The sequence below is a fragment of the Schistocerca americana genome, chromosome 1 (assembly GCF_021461395.2).
Source record: "Schistocerca americana isolate TAMUIC-IGC-003095 chromosome 1, iqSchAmer2.1, whole genome shotgun sequence".
NCBI classification, from domain to species: Eukaryota; Metazoa; Arthropoda; class Insecta; order Orthoptera; family Acrididae; genus Schistocerca; species Schistocerca americana.
Genome location: NC_060119.1, coordinates 137,747,135 through 137,761,818, shown reverse-complemented (window position 1 = coordinate 137,761,818; position 14,684 = coordinate 137,747,135). Strand labels below are relative to the sequence as shown.

The window sequence follows — 14,684 nt, the reverse complement described above, 5'->3', positions numbered from 1 at the left end:
AACCAACTGATTTAGGCAGTTTTCATCAGAGAAAGGTCTTCTGGAATGTAGTTCATCACACAAGTAAAATTTTGCTTCTTGGAAACAAGAAAACCATTCCCATGGTGTCTTCTTATCAAATACTTCTCTCCTGTACAGATCACAAATTCTTCCCTTGGTTTCTGCAGCACTATATCCTTAATTAAAGTCAAAGAGTAAAATCTACTGGAAATGTTCACTTTTCTCTACTTGACATTCCATACTGACTAGTCTTGAAAATGGTCAGAACAAGCTGTTAACAACATGCAAGTCCATGTTTGCAACATTTAAATGCAAAACAGAAGAAAAACAATGGAATAACAAAAAACTAAGGCTTTACAAAGCAAGAGTGGCAATCCAATAAAGAACGGCTTGGACTTATGCGCCAATCCAATGAAAAACAGCTTGGACTTACGCACCAACCCAATATTATGTTGACTGATAATGATCTATGATTGAACTATCTCCAAATAAAGAATCATTGATATATCAGATTTTAGTGGTTTGAAGATGTCATTCCTAGATCATGTTATCATGTCATGCTTGTAAAGGGGTTTGAGTGATGTGCAGGGCAGAATGAAAGCAGGATTGGACACAAGGCATCTGGGTGAGAGAAAGGAAGTGGGGAAGAGTGTGGAAGAGGGAGGTGGTATTTAGATAGAATACAGAATGGATGGCTGGAATGATTTATTGAAGGGTGTGGGAGCAATCAAAGGGGTAGATATTTTGCAGCAGTAACGAAACAGATTTACGTCTGACAGTTAGTATGAGATGTAAGGAGTTTTTTAGGTAGAGGGATGTGCCATTAAGGTGTATGAGGACATTAATTCACATTTGGTGGGTGGAGGTTTTGTCTTAGTTATAGGATTATGTGGGCTGGAATAGGATACTGGAATTATATAATAGCAGATGTGTAAGTTGCAACACTGTTTTAAGAGATGATTTGATTAGCTGTGCATCATAGACATGTATGGGTCAAACCACGATTGTACGTTCAGACAAATTTTGGGCTTGCAGCCAGTCAATGTTTAAACTGAAATTTGTTTGAACATTCAATTCACTGGGAAAATTTTAAAATTCACAATATTTCTGCGTTAAACATTCATGGCCATGATATTATGCATGGGATTGGGAAGATTCAGCACACTGTCCTCAATAACAGGAAATTTTATTACACAGAAGCAGTTGGAAAATGTGGAAACAGTCTCAACTTCTGGGTCAGTTAGAAAATTAGTGTAGCTGAATAGAGCTCTAAAGATGTCCCCTTCTCTCATCAACTGTACTTACAGTCCCCCCTACCCCCCTTTCCCACATACATCCTGTTGAAGCAATTTAACGGAGACAATCTGAAGACTCATCCATATTTTTAACTAGTGTTCTACATATTATAGCAGACAAATATCACTGATATTCCAGTTATGCTTTCATTTTAACAAATTAAATTTTATGGTACATCAAGTAATTAAGCAAGTGTATTATCATTATTCTTCAGGATACCAAAACTTAGCCCATTGACAGAACCTGTGGTGTGCAAACTGGCAGAAAAGTACAACAAAACTCCAGCTCAAGTGTTGCTGAGACACATCATTCAGCGTGACATTGCTGTTATTCCAAAGAGCGCAAACCCCCAGCGAATAAAACAAAATATTGATGTAAGTAACACTGATAGTTAACATTTTACATTGATGTTTATCTTTCATTTCTATTAGCCTCCAGAGTAATTTTCTATTAATATCATCTTTCTGCAGATTGCAAAATCTTATAGATGGTTGAATTTTTCATTGTGTTATTATTTGATTTCTCATGTTCATTGAGGGCTTCTCCTGTTTGCTTCATAAAAAAGTTCATTCTCTACAGTACAATCCAGCATTTTGAAATTTAATGTCAATCTTTGATATACATTTCAGATATTTGATTTTGAACTGAGTAATGAGGAGATGGAAGAACTAAATGCTTTGGACAAAGGTCACAAAGGACGTTTATTTGGTGAACACATGCTGAAAGGGTACGTGAATTTTATGATACAAATACAATTTTGTTTGAGACTTTCTCCTGGTGAAATTTAATTTCCCTCCAAATATTACTAAAGTAATTCCAGTGGAAATATAGTTCCAAGTAATTCAAGAAAAAGTTAACTTACATAAACATGAAGTATCCTCAATCTTCCATTCACTGCCACCAACCACCCGTGAAAGAGTACCTCAATTACTACTAAATGCCACCATCAAAAACCTGAATCACATCCTCTTTAAGGATATTAACCACTTTTCAGCACATCCCAAAATGTGTAATTTTCTTCCCAAAATCTTTTCTGGTCATCCCAGTGTGGTACTTCATTACTCATTATATGAAACACTGTGTTACATCCTCACACTGCTCTTCCTAATCTCTTACCATGTTTATTACAGCTGTATGAAACATCCACATGAATCCTTCCATCACATCACATATCATTCCAGCCCTGTCATTAGTACGAGTATATTCTATCCCATTAGATGCAGTGTTACCTGTAAATCCAGCCATCAACTAGCTGTCTGGCCTTTTACAGACTCATGACCTACAATCAGTTTTCCACTTTTGTTAAAGGCCTAGATAAAATTGTGGCCGAATGTAAACTTGGCCACCCAGTTGAAAAGGACACTGCTGATCAGAATATGGTAGACCTCAGTGGCAAATGTGTGACTTGAGCTACGTGAATCCTGCTCACTTCTCCACCACTAACCCCTGTGAATTATAGTGATGGGAAATGTTCCTCAATACCTTTGGTTCTCCAATCCTCCTTTTCCCTGAAATCCTCTTACCTCTACCTCAACAGCTTCCTAGTCCCATCTTATTCTCTGTCTGCTTTTAAAGAAATTAGGATTATCTTGTACAGGGATGGGACCAGAAGTGATGTGTGAACAATATGACCGGTTTCACATCTTTAATACTTACGGCACTACAAAAGACACTGAAAAAATTAGAGAAGTATGGAATTCATTACATACAATTGCAATGATTCCTATAGCTGTCATTAACTTGTCCACTATGAGCAGCATTTTGAATTTGAAAATTTTGGCAAAGGATTTGGTAAAGTAGCACAGATATGGCATTGCACTTCAGAGTTAATGTAATCATTAATTATGACTAATTGAACATGTAATAATATGGTACATACATCTGTATGGGAAAAGATCAAGGTGTGAACACTGAGGAGTTCATGGAAGATTGTGAAATGGAATTTATCTTAAGGGATTGAATTCTTATATGTGTACAGACTAAAGAACTATGAGAGATACTGCTTGTAAATAATCTTGATCATTAAGACATAAAGGAATTACAGACGTTGGCTGCAAGTGGACATTGATTGAAACCAATGGGGAAAGTTGGAAATTTATGCTGGACTGGGGTTCAAACCTGGGTCTCCTGCTTATTAGACAGATGCTGTAACCACTAAGCCATCTGGACACAGTGGTCATTGCAACTGTATGGACTACCCTAGTATGCCTTCCATCCAACCCAATAAGATACAAATTCTCAACTTATCCACACCCTACTAATGTTTAGTTCCCTTGCCCATTATCCTCATTTCTTGTGGTGTTTTGCCAATTCCCATATGAGTTTGAGCCTGGTTTGCATCTGCACTGAAGAGATCAGTGGACATTTCACCTTAATTTTGTGTGTGTGTGTGTGTGTTTGTGTGTGTGTGTGTGTGTGTGTGTGTCAGTGTCAGTGTCAGTGAGAAAGTCCACCAAACCGAGGCAGCAGTGGCAATGCTGCAGCTGTGTCAGGCCAATACAGATGACTTTTTAGCACCTTAATCACCATAGATGAGAGCTGGCTGTAGCATTTTGACCCTAAGACAAAGGAACAAAGAAAGCGATGAAAACATGTTGATTCACCAGAGACTCAACCACCATCAGGCAAGGTGATACCGAGTGCATTTTTGAGACTGTCATGGTGTGGTGCCAACAGATTATATTCATAAGAAGCAAATGATCACATGACCTTACTACCAAAATTTGTCGAGTGTTATGGGAAGCTCTTCGAGGGGGTGATTTCATTCTCTGACAACACACCAGTTCAGCTGGCACAGAATGGTCATATGAAAGGTGCTCCTTTGTGCCATCATATTTTGCCTTCCCCCCACATTTTCCTGACTTAGCCCTCAGTGACTTTTTCCTCAGATGAAAGAATCAATGTTTGGCAGGCATTTCCAGAATGATGAGATAAGTGGAACATTTTCTGAACAGCCTCCTACAAAAGAGGTCTCTGCTCAGTCATATATTCATGGGGAAAAGTGTGTTGCGTTGAGTGGTGAATATGTAGAGAAGGATTTACACCATTACCAAGTTTCATGGTCCCAGGTCGGCTCTTTCAAGATAATAGTTGAAACTAAATGACCACTCATCATGTGTACGTGTAGATGATGAGGATGATGATGAGGTAGACTGCTGTCAGTCTAGACTGAAAGCTTCTCTGTGAATGATCATTTTCAAAATTATATATCTGACTCACTAAGATACTTTTCTTTAGCTATGAATTATACTTTGCAAGCAGTTACTGATTAATATTCATCACCTCAGCTGTCTTATTATCCATTTATTGTTATCAATATAATGGAAGGAAACATTCCACGTGGGAAAAATTATATATAAAAACAAAGATGAGGTGACTTACCGAACAAAAGCGCTGGCAGGTCGATAGACACACAAACAAACACAAACATACACACAAAATTCAAGCTTTCGCAACAAACTGTTGCCTCATCAGGAAAGAGGGAAGGAGAGGGGAAGACGAAAGGAAGTGGGTTTTAAGGGAGAGGGTAAGGAGTCATTCCAATCTCGGGAGCGGAAAGACTTACCTTAGGGGGAAAAAAGGACAGGTATACACTCGCACACACGCACATATCCATCCACACATACAGACACAAGCAGACATATGGTCTTTAAATATGGTTGTATTAATCATTGACTGCTTGTTTAAGTATAATTCATAGCTAAAGAAAAGTATTTTAGTGAATCACACACAAAGTTTTGAGAATGATCATTCACAGAGAAGCTTTCAGACCAGACTCTCACTCTATGTCATCATCATCATCATCATCATCATCATAATCTACACCCATATGTGATGACTTGTCATTAACTTTTAACTATTGTCTTGAAAGAGCCAACCTGGGACAATGAGACTTAATAATGACGTCACTCCTTGTCCACGTATTCACCATTCAATGCAACATATTTTTCCTCAACAATGGATGCACTGGCAGAGACTTGTTCAGAAAATGTTCCTCTCCAAAAATCAGCTCATCATAATTCTGGAAACATCTGCCACACAATGATTTCTTCATCTGAATAAAAGGTCACTGATTGCCATGCCAAGAGAATATGGGGGTGAGGGGAAATTTAATGGCCCAAAGAAGCGCCTTTAATGATTGATCTGTGCCTTATGAACAGGGTGTTGTCATGGAGCAAAAACACCCCATCACACAGGTTCCCACGACACTAGCCATGTCACTCATCAGATTTTGGTACTAAGCTCATGTTATCATTTACTCCTTATGAATATAATTTATTGGACCACATCATGGCAGTACCAAAAAACTCTCAGCATTACCTTGCCTTCTGATGGTTGGCTCTCTGGTCAATCCACATATTGGCACTGATTTCTTTGTTCCTTTGTCTTAGGGTCATAGTGTTACACCCAGCACTCATTCATAGTGATTAAGCTGGTAAAAAAAGTCATCTGTATTGGCCAGACACAACTGCAACATTACCACTTCTGCCTCAGTTTGGTGGGCTTTCTCAATGTGAATGAGAAGTCAAACCCAGTGGGCAGTGATCTTCATCATGTTCAAAAGTCATGAAAGATGTTAAAAAAACTGATCCATGGCTAATTGCCACTTTTTCCATTATTTGGCATGATGTGCTGGTCTTCAAGCACCTGGGTCTCCATTTCTTTTGAAAATCTCGGTTCTCCACAGGGGGATGGTGTGCCATTCCTTTCTTTATCAGTCCAACTTCTTTAGCCCATTGGAAATGTCTGCACCACTATATCATATGATGTTGCATTTTTGCTGGACATTTCCACAAACTCAGCAGGGATTGTTACAGCATTGTTCCCCTTCAAATGCAGAAAACAAATTATTGTACGATACTCCTCTTTATCTATGAGCTACATCATTTTGTTTTTGGCTCCTCTAGCAGTGTGCTCTGGTACTGTTTGTAGGCATTTCAGCTGGGACTGCAGACTTGTACCTGCAAATAACAAAAATTAATTATGTAACTTCATTTTTTGAAGGTGTTAATTAAAACTTTGTGACTACCCCTCACATATAGGGTGTCTCTCAAATGAATGGAAAAAAATGAGAGGGCTGGTAGAGTGGATCATATCAAGCAGCTTTCACATAGTAGCCTATGTCCATTAAGAGTGTCGTGCACTACCGGGAAGGTAGGTATACAACCCACCATTGGAGTGAAAATGGTAGCAGGTATTGTGGGCAAGAAAACACCACAGAGTTACTTCTGGCGTTTACTGGGATGAAAATTCATTGCTTTTGGCAGTGCAAATGCCTGTTTGATATAAGTCACTTGGAGGGCAGCACTGCAGAGTCTGGTTACCTTGCTTCATTGTGTCAACAAACAGGGCTACTTATGTCTTTGGTAGGGTGTGCAGAGCAGAGGGGAAATGGAGTACTTTTCTTGGGAGTAAAGGGCAAACATGCACTGTGGTTCTGGGGTGAGAAGGAAGTGCACCTGTTGCTCACAGGTTGTATATTCAGCTGTTTTCAAATTATTGAGTGCTAGATCCTCACATTCATAACCACTCTAAGAGAAGTAAATTCACTTAAGGTGAGTAGTCCACTGACAAGGTAGTGTAATGATGCGTGTGCATGGAGTGCTTTTCTTGGTAGGAAAGGGCAGACATGCACTGTGGTTCTGGGGCGGTAGATGGAAATGCTCCTGTTCAGCTGTTTCCAAATTATTGAGTGCTAGATCCTCACATTCATCAACACCCTAAGAGAAGCAAGTTCACTTAAGGTGAGTAGTCCACTGACAAGGTATTGTAATGGTGGGTGTGTATTTAAGGTGTACATCAAAACCTGATACATGCATTAATTTGTGATAAAGGTGTGAAAGTCGGGCAGACGAGGTCGCACAGTGTCTACCCCAGAGCTTGAAGAGGATGCATTTGCATTGTTACAAAACATGCCCTCAACAAGCTCACAAAGTGCTGCTCAAGAAATAGATGTAAGCAATGCCATGATCCAGCGTGTGTGGAATGAGGATGATTGGGACTAGTGCAGCAGGGGATACAACCCGTCGGCTTTGGACAATGACGTCACATGTGGCCAATCGAGAAGCGATTCTTCGTAGTGTTGTAGCTCCCTTCAGTGGCTGATAAGTGTTTTTTGGCTTTTTTTAAAAAAAAAAATCTCACGAGATAGAATAAACAGATCCACTTTATTAAGCAATCAGTAAAAAAATGAAACTGAAACATAACAGTAAAAGCGAAAATGGTAAACTGCTCTCTGGCGACTTGTGACGTCATTGTCCAAAGCCGACGGGTTGTATCCCCTGCTACACTAGACCCGGATGATTTACACCCTTACCCACTTTCAGAAATTTCAAGCCCTTAACCCATTTTCTGCATCACATTGATGTCTGGCAGTGGTTCTTGCAAAAATGTGCCATGCAACTTGAATTTTCACACATTGTACTTTTTACAGATGAGACATCCTTTACAAAGGAAGGTGTGTTCAATAACCACAATCAACAAATGTAGGCCTGGGAAAATGTGCACATCACCATTGTTCATGGTAACCAAGAGTGCTTTGCTGTCAACGTTTGGGCTGGTTTGGTAGGCAATAATTTTATTGATCCTTACATGCTCCCCTAATGACTGGATGTGAAAAGATACTTTATCTTCTTAAGGGGAACATTACCAGAGTTATTGGTACACATTCCACTCAACATCTGACAATGCATGTGGTACCAACATGATGGTGCATCTGCGTACTTCACTCGTGTGGTGTGAAATCGTTTAGATGAGAACTTTGGTGAGAACTATGATTGTGTGGTGGATCAGTACCATGTCATGCACATTTCCTTGACTTGATGACCCTTGATTTTTTTGTATGAGACTACCTGAAATCTATTGTTCATCAAAACACCTATTGAGATAGATGAAGAGCTGATAGTGTGATTTATGGTAGCCTCTGATGCAATCTTCATGTTGTCAGGGACATTTAAAAGGGCGCGACACTCACTCAGGTGTCATTGCATGGCATGCATTCAAGCAGAAGGGTGTAATTTTGAGCCGTTTTTGTAGCTGTTTGCAAATAAAGATTATAAATGACAATCTTATATCTCATCTACTTCAATGTTACAAAGAAACTGAAAATGTTGACCTGCAGACCTGCTACCATGTTTGGTCAGATGGTGGGTTTATGGTTACGTTTCTAGTGGCACATCACACTTTTAAATGATATCTAACTCTTAATGATAAGGAGTGTGAACATGGATTGTTAATGGAAAGTTGCATGTTACGACCCTCTATACCAACCCTTCGTTTTTACATTAATTTTAGAAATGCCGTGTATATACCCAAAGCAACTGTACAATGCATTGTGAAATTTTTTTTCTGTGTTTGTCACTTCCTCTCTGTTTCCTTCAGAAAATATGTGCAGTGATAACATCTGTCTTTGTGCTTCCTACATACACTAATATCTCTTCTCTCGGTTTTGCGGGTCTTACACATAGTATTCAATAGAGTCAGAAAAATTGTTTAACCAGTCGTCTTGAATATTAGTTGTCCTAACTTGCCCATCACTTCATGGAAAGGTAGTAATCCATCTTCCATACATTCCAAGATAAGCTCCCAGATCTTCTCCATAACACACTTACAATCACTGAATGAACTGACAAAAACCTGTTTCCTTGAAAATATGAAACACTTAAATAGTTCTCAGGAGTAGGCTGAACAATAGTATTGTATGTAATCTCATTTTCATATGTCCTGTGCATTCCCAGAAGTCACCCAATAAACACATGCCATGAATTACAAGTGATGTTTTATATCTTTTATCCACTTCATATTGCACTGCACCAAGACAATTAATCAATGGAACCATGTTCAGTTGCATGCTGCACTCAAAATGTACCAGGCTTTTTCCCCTCTACTCATTTACACTGTCTTGCATTCATCCAAATTTAAGCAAGTTATCACTGATTTTGGATTTTTTTATTGAAGTCATTCAGATTTACAAGCATTGTGTCTGTATATGTGTGGATGGATATGTGTGTGTGTGCGAGTGTATACCCGTCCTTTTTTCCCCCTAAGGTAAGTCTTTCCGCTCCCGGGATTGGAATGACTCCTTACCCTCTCCCTTAAAACCCACATCCTTTCGTCTTTATAGAATAGTAGTTTTTGTCTGTGGACTAGGGGTTGCATCTTTGATTAGTAATCAGAACGCCCTGGATCCCAGGTTTGAACCTTGCCACTGCTTAAGTTCTGAATAAAAATAATCAGCAATGGCAGCCAAAGGCTTCTGGCATAAGAAGTCATGATCATTCTGCCAACAGCCATGTCAACAATGGTGGAGTAGCGGATGGAGATTCAGGGCACTCTCTTGCCTTTGGTGTGGCAAACTGCCTCTAAAGGGCAGAATAATCAACTATGATCAACAGCATGAGGATGTGGAAGGCAATGGAAACCACTGTGTTAAAGACAAATAATGTGTAAACACAGGATATGTGGCCTGTAATTGAAAAAGTGTCATGATGATCTCTCCATTGACAAAAGAAAACAGGCTAGTCCTGCATTCAGATCTCTGCGAGGGGACTGCCAAGGGGGAAGTGACCAAGAGAAAAAGAGTGAATAATCAATGAAAGGGTAATTTCCACAAATTGGGGCATGGAATGTCAGAGGTTTAGATGTGGTAGGGAGGCTATAAATTCTTGAAAACAAATGATAAGGGTAATTCTAGATATAATGTGTGTCAGTGAGGAGAACTGGAAAGAAGACAAGGATTTCTGGTTACACGAGTGTAGGATGTATATCAATAGCTGCAGAAAATGGTATACTGGGAGTAGGATTCATATTGGATTGGAAGGTGGGGCAGAGAGTGAGTTACTGTGAATAGTTCAGTGATAGGGTTGTTCTCATCAAAATTGACAGTAAACCAACACCAACAACAATAGTTCAGGTATACATTCTGATGTTGCAAGCAGAAGATGAAGAGATAGATTGAGGATATTGAAAGGATAATTCAGTACGTAAAGCGAGATGAAAATCTAATAGTCATGGGGGATTGGAATGCAGTTGTAGGGGTAGCATTAGAGGAAAGGGTTACAGGAGAATATGGGGCCAGTAATAGGAATGAGAGAGGAGAAAGACTTATAGAGGTCTGCAGTAAATTTCAGCCAGTAATAGTGAATATTCTGTTCAAGAATCACAAGAGGAGTGGGTATAGTTGCAAAAGGCCTGGAGACACTGGAAGATTCCAGTTAGATTACATCATGGTCCGGCAGAAATTTCAAAAGCAAATATTGCATTGTACGGAATACCCACGAGCAGACATAGACTCAGATTACAATTTAGTAATGACAAAGAGTAGGCTGTAACTTAAGCGAGTAGTCATAAAAAATCAATAGTCAAATAACTGGGCTACAGAACTATTATGGAATAAAGAGGTACACTTGAAGTTCTCTGAAACTATAGATACTGTGATGATGAATGGCTCAGATCAGTTGAAGAGGAATGGACATCTCTAAAAAAGCGAAATCATAGAAGCTGGAAAGAAAAACACAGGTACAAGGAACATAACTCCAAAAAACCAAGGGTAACAGAGTAAATATTTCAGCTGATGGATAGAAGAAGGAAGTACAAAAATTTGCAGGGAAATTCAAGAATGCAGAAATATAAGTAACTTAGGAATGAAATAAATGGGAAGTGGAGGGAAGCTAAGGGCCTCATGAAGAAAGCCCACAGGAAAAAGTGAAGAAATCAAAAGAGAAATGATTGTCAGAAGGACTGACTCGGTATATACAAAAGTCAAAACAATCTTCAGTGAAATTAAAAGCAAGAGCAATAACATTAAGATTGTTATATGCAGAGGAGAGGAAGCAGATAAGTGGAAAGAGAACACTGGGGGGTCTGTATGAGGGGGAGGACACCTGATGACATGACAGAAGAAGAAACAGGAGTTAGTAGAGAAGAGATAGGGGATACAGTATTAAAACCAGAATTTAGAAGAGCTCTGAAAGACTTAAAATCAAATAAGGTAGAAGGGATAGATAACATTCCACCAGAATTTTGATAATCACTGAAGGATGTATGATGTATGCATCATCCATACAATTCTGAAGACAGTAAGAGCCAACAAGTGTGAGAATTATCGGTCAGTCAGCTTAACAGCTCATGCATCAAAGTTGCTGACAAGAGTAGTATACAGAAGAATAGAAAAGGAAATGGAAGAACAATGAGAGTGTAAAGTGAAGAAAAAAGTGCTCAGATTGAAAATGGTGTAAGAGAGGGATATAGTCTTTCACCCCTACTGTTCAATCTAGGCATCGTGCGAGAATTATCGCACAGTCAGCTTCACAGCTCATGCATCAAAGTTGCTGACAAGAGTAGTATGCAGAAGAAAAGAAAAGAAAATGGAAGATGTGTTATAGAGAACAATGAGAGTGTAAAGTGAAGAAAAAAGTGCTCAGATTGAAAATGGTATAAGAGAGAGATGTAGTCTTTCACCCCTACTGTTCAATCTAGGCATCAGAGAAGTAACCATGGAAATAAAAGAAAGGTTCAAAAGTGGGATTACAATTCAAGGCAAAAGGATATCAGTGAGAAGATTTGCTGATGTCATTGCTATCCTCAGTGAAACTGAAGAAGAATTACAGGATCTGTTGAATGGAATGAACAGTCCAATGAGTACAGAATATATCAAACAATGGAAAATCCAGGATGGAATGTAACAATATGAGAGAAGGAAAGTTGCTTCTCACCATATAGCGGAGGTGCTGAGTCACGATAGGCACAATAAAAAGATTCAGACAGTCATAGCTTTCAGCCATTAAGCCCTTTGTCAGCAGTAGACACACATACACACGCGCACACACACACTCACGCAAGCGCAACTTGCCCACACATCTGCAGTCTCAGAGAGCTGAAACTACACTGCGAGTGGCAGCACCAGTGCATGATGGGAGTGGCGACTGGGTGGGGGTAAGGAGGAGGCTGGGGCAGGGAGGAGGAGGGATAGTTTGGTGGGAGTGGCGGACAGTGAAGTGTTGCAGTTTAGACGGAGGGAAGGAGAGAAGGTGTGGAGGGGGAAGGGGGAGGGGGTAAGTAGTGGAAAGGAGAGAAATAAAAATAAAAATAAATTAAAAGACTGGGTCCGGTGGTGAAATGACGGCTGTGCAGTGCTGGAATGGGAACAGGTAGGGGGCTGGATGGGTGACTACAGTGACTAACGATGGTTGAGGCCAGGAGGGTTACGGGAACATAGGATGTATTGCAGGGAAAGTTCCCACTTGTGCAATTCAGAAAAGCTGGTGTTGGTGGGAAGGATCCGTATGGCACAGGCTGTGAAGCAGTCATTGAGATGAGGGGTATAATGTTTGGCAGCGTGTTCAGCTACAGGGTGGTCTACTTTGGCCACAGTTTGTCAGTGGCCATTCATGCGGACAGATAGCTTGTTGGTTGTCATGCCTACATAGAATGCAGCACAGTGGTTGCAGCTTAGCTTGGAAATCACATGACTGGTTTCACAGGTAGCCCTGCCTGTAAGAACTGCCTACATTTCTTGTTTCTTGGAGCTATCACTGAAAGTACAAAATGAAGCTTGAAATGCCACATTCAACATTACTGAAACTGCAGATGGTGTGTGACTGCTCCAAGATAACAAAGGATTTTACACTGTGATAAAGTGGTCAAAGATAACAAAGGATTTTACACTGTGATAAAATGGTATCCGTTATAACATGAAGATAGTGGACAACAAAGCTTTGACTACATCAGTTCAGTTGATTATATGTGTATTGTTAAATAGCATGAATAAATCCAGATCCTATCAAACTACACTTACAGATTTACATCGGCAGAAGTCTCCTTTTTTCACCGATTTTCTGAATCTAGCTCTTTCTATATGTCACTCTGTATATGTTTGTGTCCAGAGCTGACTAGAGAAAACAAGTTTTCGATGATTCACATAATTTTAGAAAACACTTTACTTTGTCAAGTTATAGAACAGTGTAGTAACACTTACATTGTTACAGGCCAGTCTTGATAAGCATAATTTCTTTTCATTACAGGATTAACGAACATCCTGAATACCCGTACCGTGCACCATACTAGTGAGAGAGTGAAGAGGATCACAATGGACTATGAAACGTGTCTGGGATATTTGTAACATTTGTTAATGTACTCTGTCTTACATAATTTTTACATCTTACAAAATGTGATTCCTTTTAAAAATTTGTATTTTGGAGGTTTATGAAATAAAATTATTTTGTGATGCAAATCTACATCTGTATCTATACTTTTGCAAGCTACCAATTGGTGGATGGTGGAGGGAATCTTAAAGCAGCATTTGTCAGTTTTCCCTAGTACTCCATTCAATTCATCTACATTGATACTCTCCAAACTTCTATGAAGTGTGTGGGAGAGGTACTTCCTATTGTACCCCATATTAGTGTTCTTCCCATTACATTCATGTATGGAGCATGGGAAAATGATTGCTTAAATACCTCTGTGCAAGCTGTAATACAATAATCTGACCATGTCTTTGTAGTCTCTATTAGAACAATATATAGAACAATTTTGATATTCCTATATTCCTTACCTAATGCTGGTTCTTGAAACACGGTAAGTTTGGTATTCTTGCCTGACTCCTGTATGTCAGATGACAAGTCATTTGCGGCCGAGAAATCCACTGTAAGTGGCATCAGTGTCGCAAACATTGGGCAGGGCCTCTGGAGTCATAGCTTCCCTGGTTTGCGCACATGGACTCTGAACTCAGTTGCGTGCTAGTATGAGCCTGGTATCTTGTTTACTGGGCCTAAGCTTGCTTTGAACTTTGTCATTAATAGCAAACTTATCATCATATCCCTTTAATAATCCATCAGTAAAACAGCAACTTCATCCTACTGTGTAAGGACTCTAGCATAGAACACAAATTGCTCCAGTGTGTTGTTACTTCTTTTTTCAAAATTGATTCTGAGTATGAGACAAGGCTACTTTTCTTCATGTACTGTTCTTTGTATTTTGCAGTATTTATTGTTTCTGCAATGTTCAGCGCATGATTTAACAATAAACTAGCCTCAAAAAAATTTGGCTGAGTGCTGTGTTGATATAATGAGCAGCACAAGGAAACCTTTTGTGACTTTTCAAACCTTTTATTATGTTGGCACCTTGGTCTGAGACAAAACAATTGTGCAACAATTCCAGTGAAATGTTCCAATCAACCTGCCTCTCTTCTATTTCTTTCATAATATTTACTCCCATCTTCTTAACATATGAGAACTTAGTTATAAATAAAACAGTATTCATAAGAGGCCAGTTAGTGTGTATGTAATGTACTGTAAGCATCAAATAACATACCTGACTGTATGAATCAATCTGGATATAAACTATTGCAGGGTATGTTTTGTTAATGATTTATGTAATAACAGAAGGCATTA

General features: G+C 39.3%; 1 protein-coding gene across 1 annotated transcript in view; it reads left to right on the top strand.

Moving 5' to 3' along the window:
• LOC124620673 (aldo-keto reductase family 1 member A1-like) overlaps nt 1-13,399 on the top strand; it is a 135,675-nt gene extending 122,276 nt beyond the window's left edge. The window contains exons 5-7 of the mRNA XM_047147085.1: nt 1,511-1,670; nt 1,926-2,023; nt 13,317-13,399. Of these exons, the coding sequence (XP_047003041.1) occupies nt 1,511-1,670; nt 1,926-2,023; nt 13,317-13,359 (301 nt within the window). The 3' untranslated portion in view covers nt 13,360-13,399. The remainder of the gene's footprint in view (nt 1-1,510; nt 1,671-1,925; nt 2,024-13,316) is intronic.
• The last annotated feature ends 1,285 nt before the right edge of the window (nt 13,400-14,684 follow it).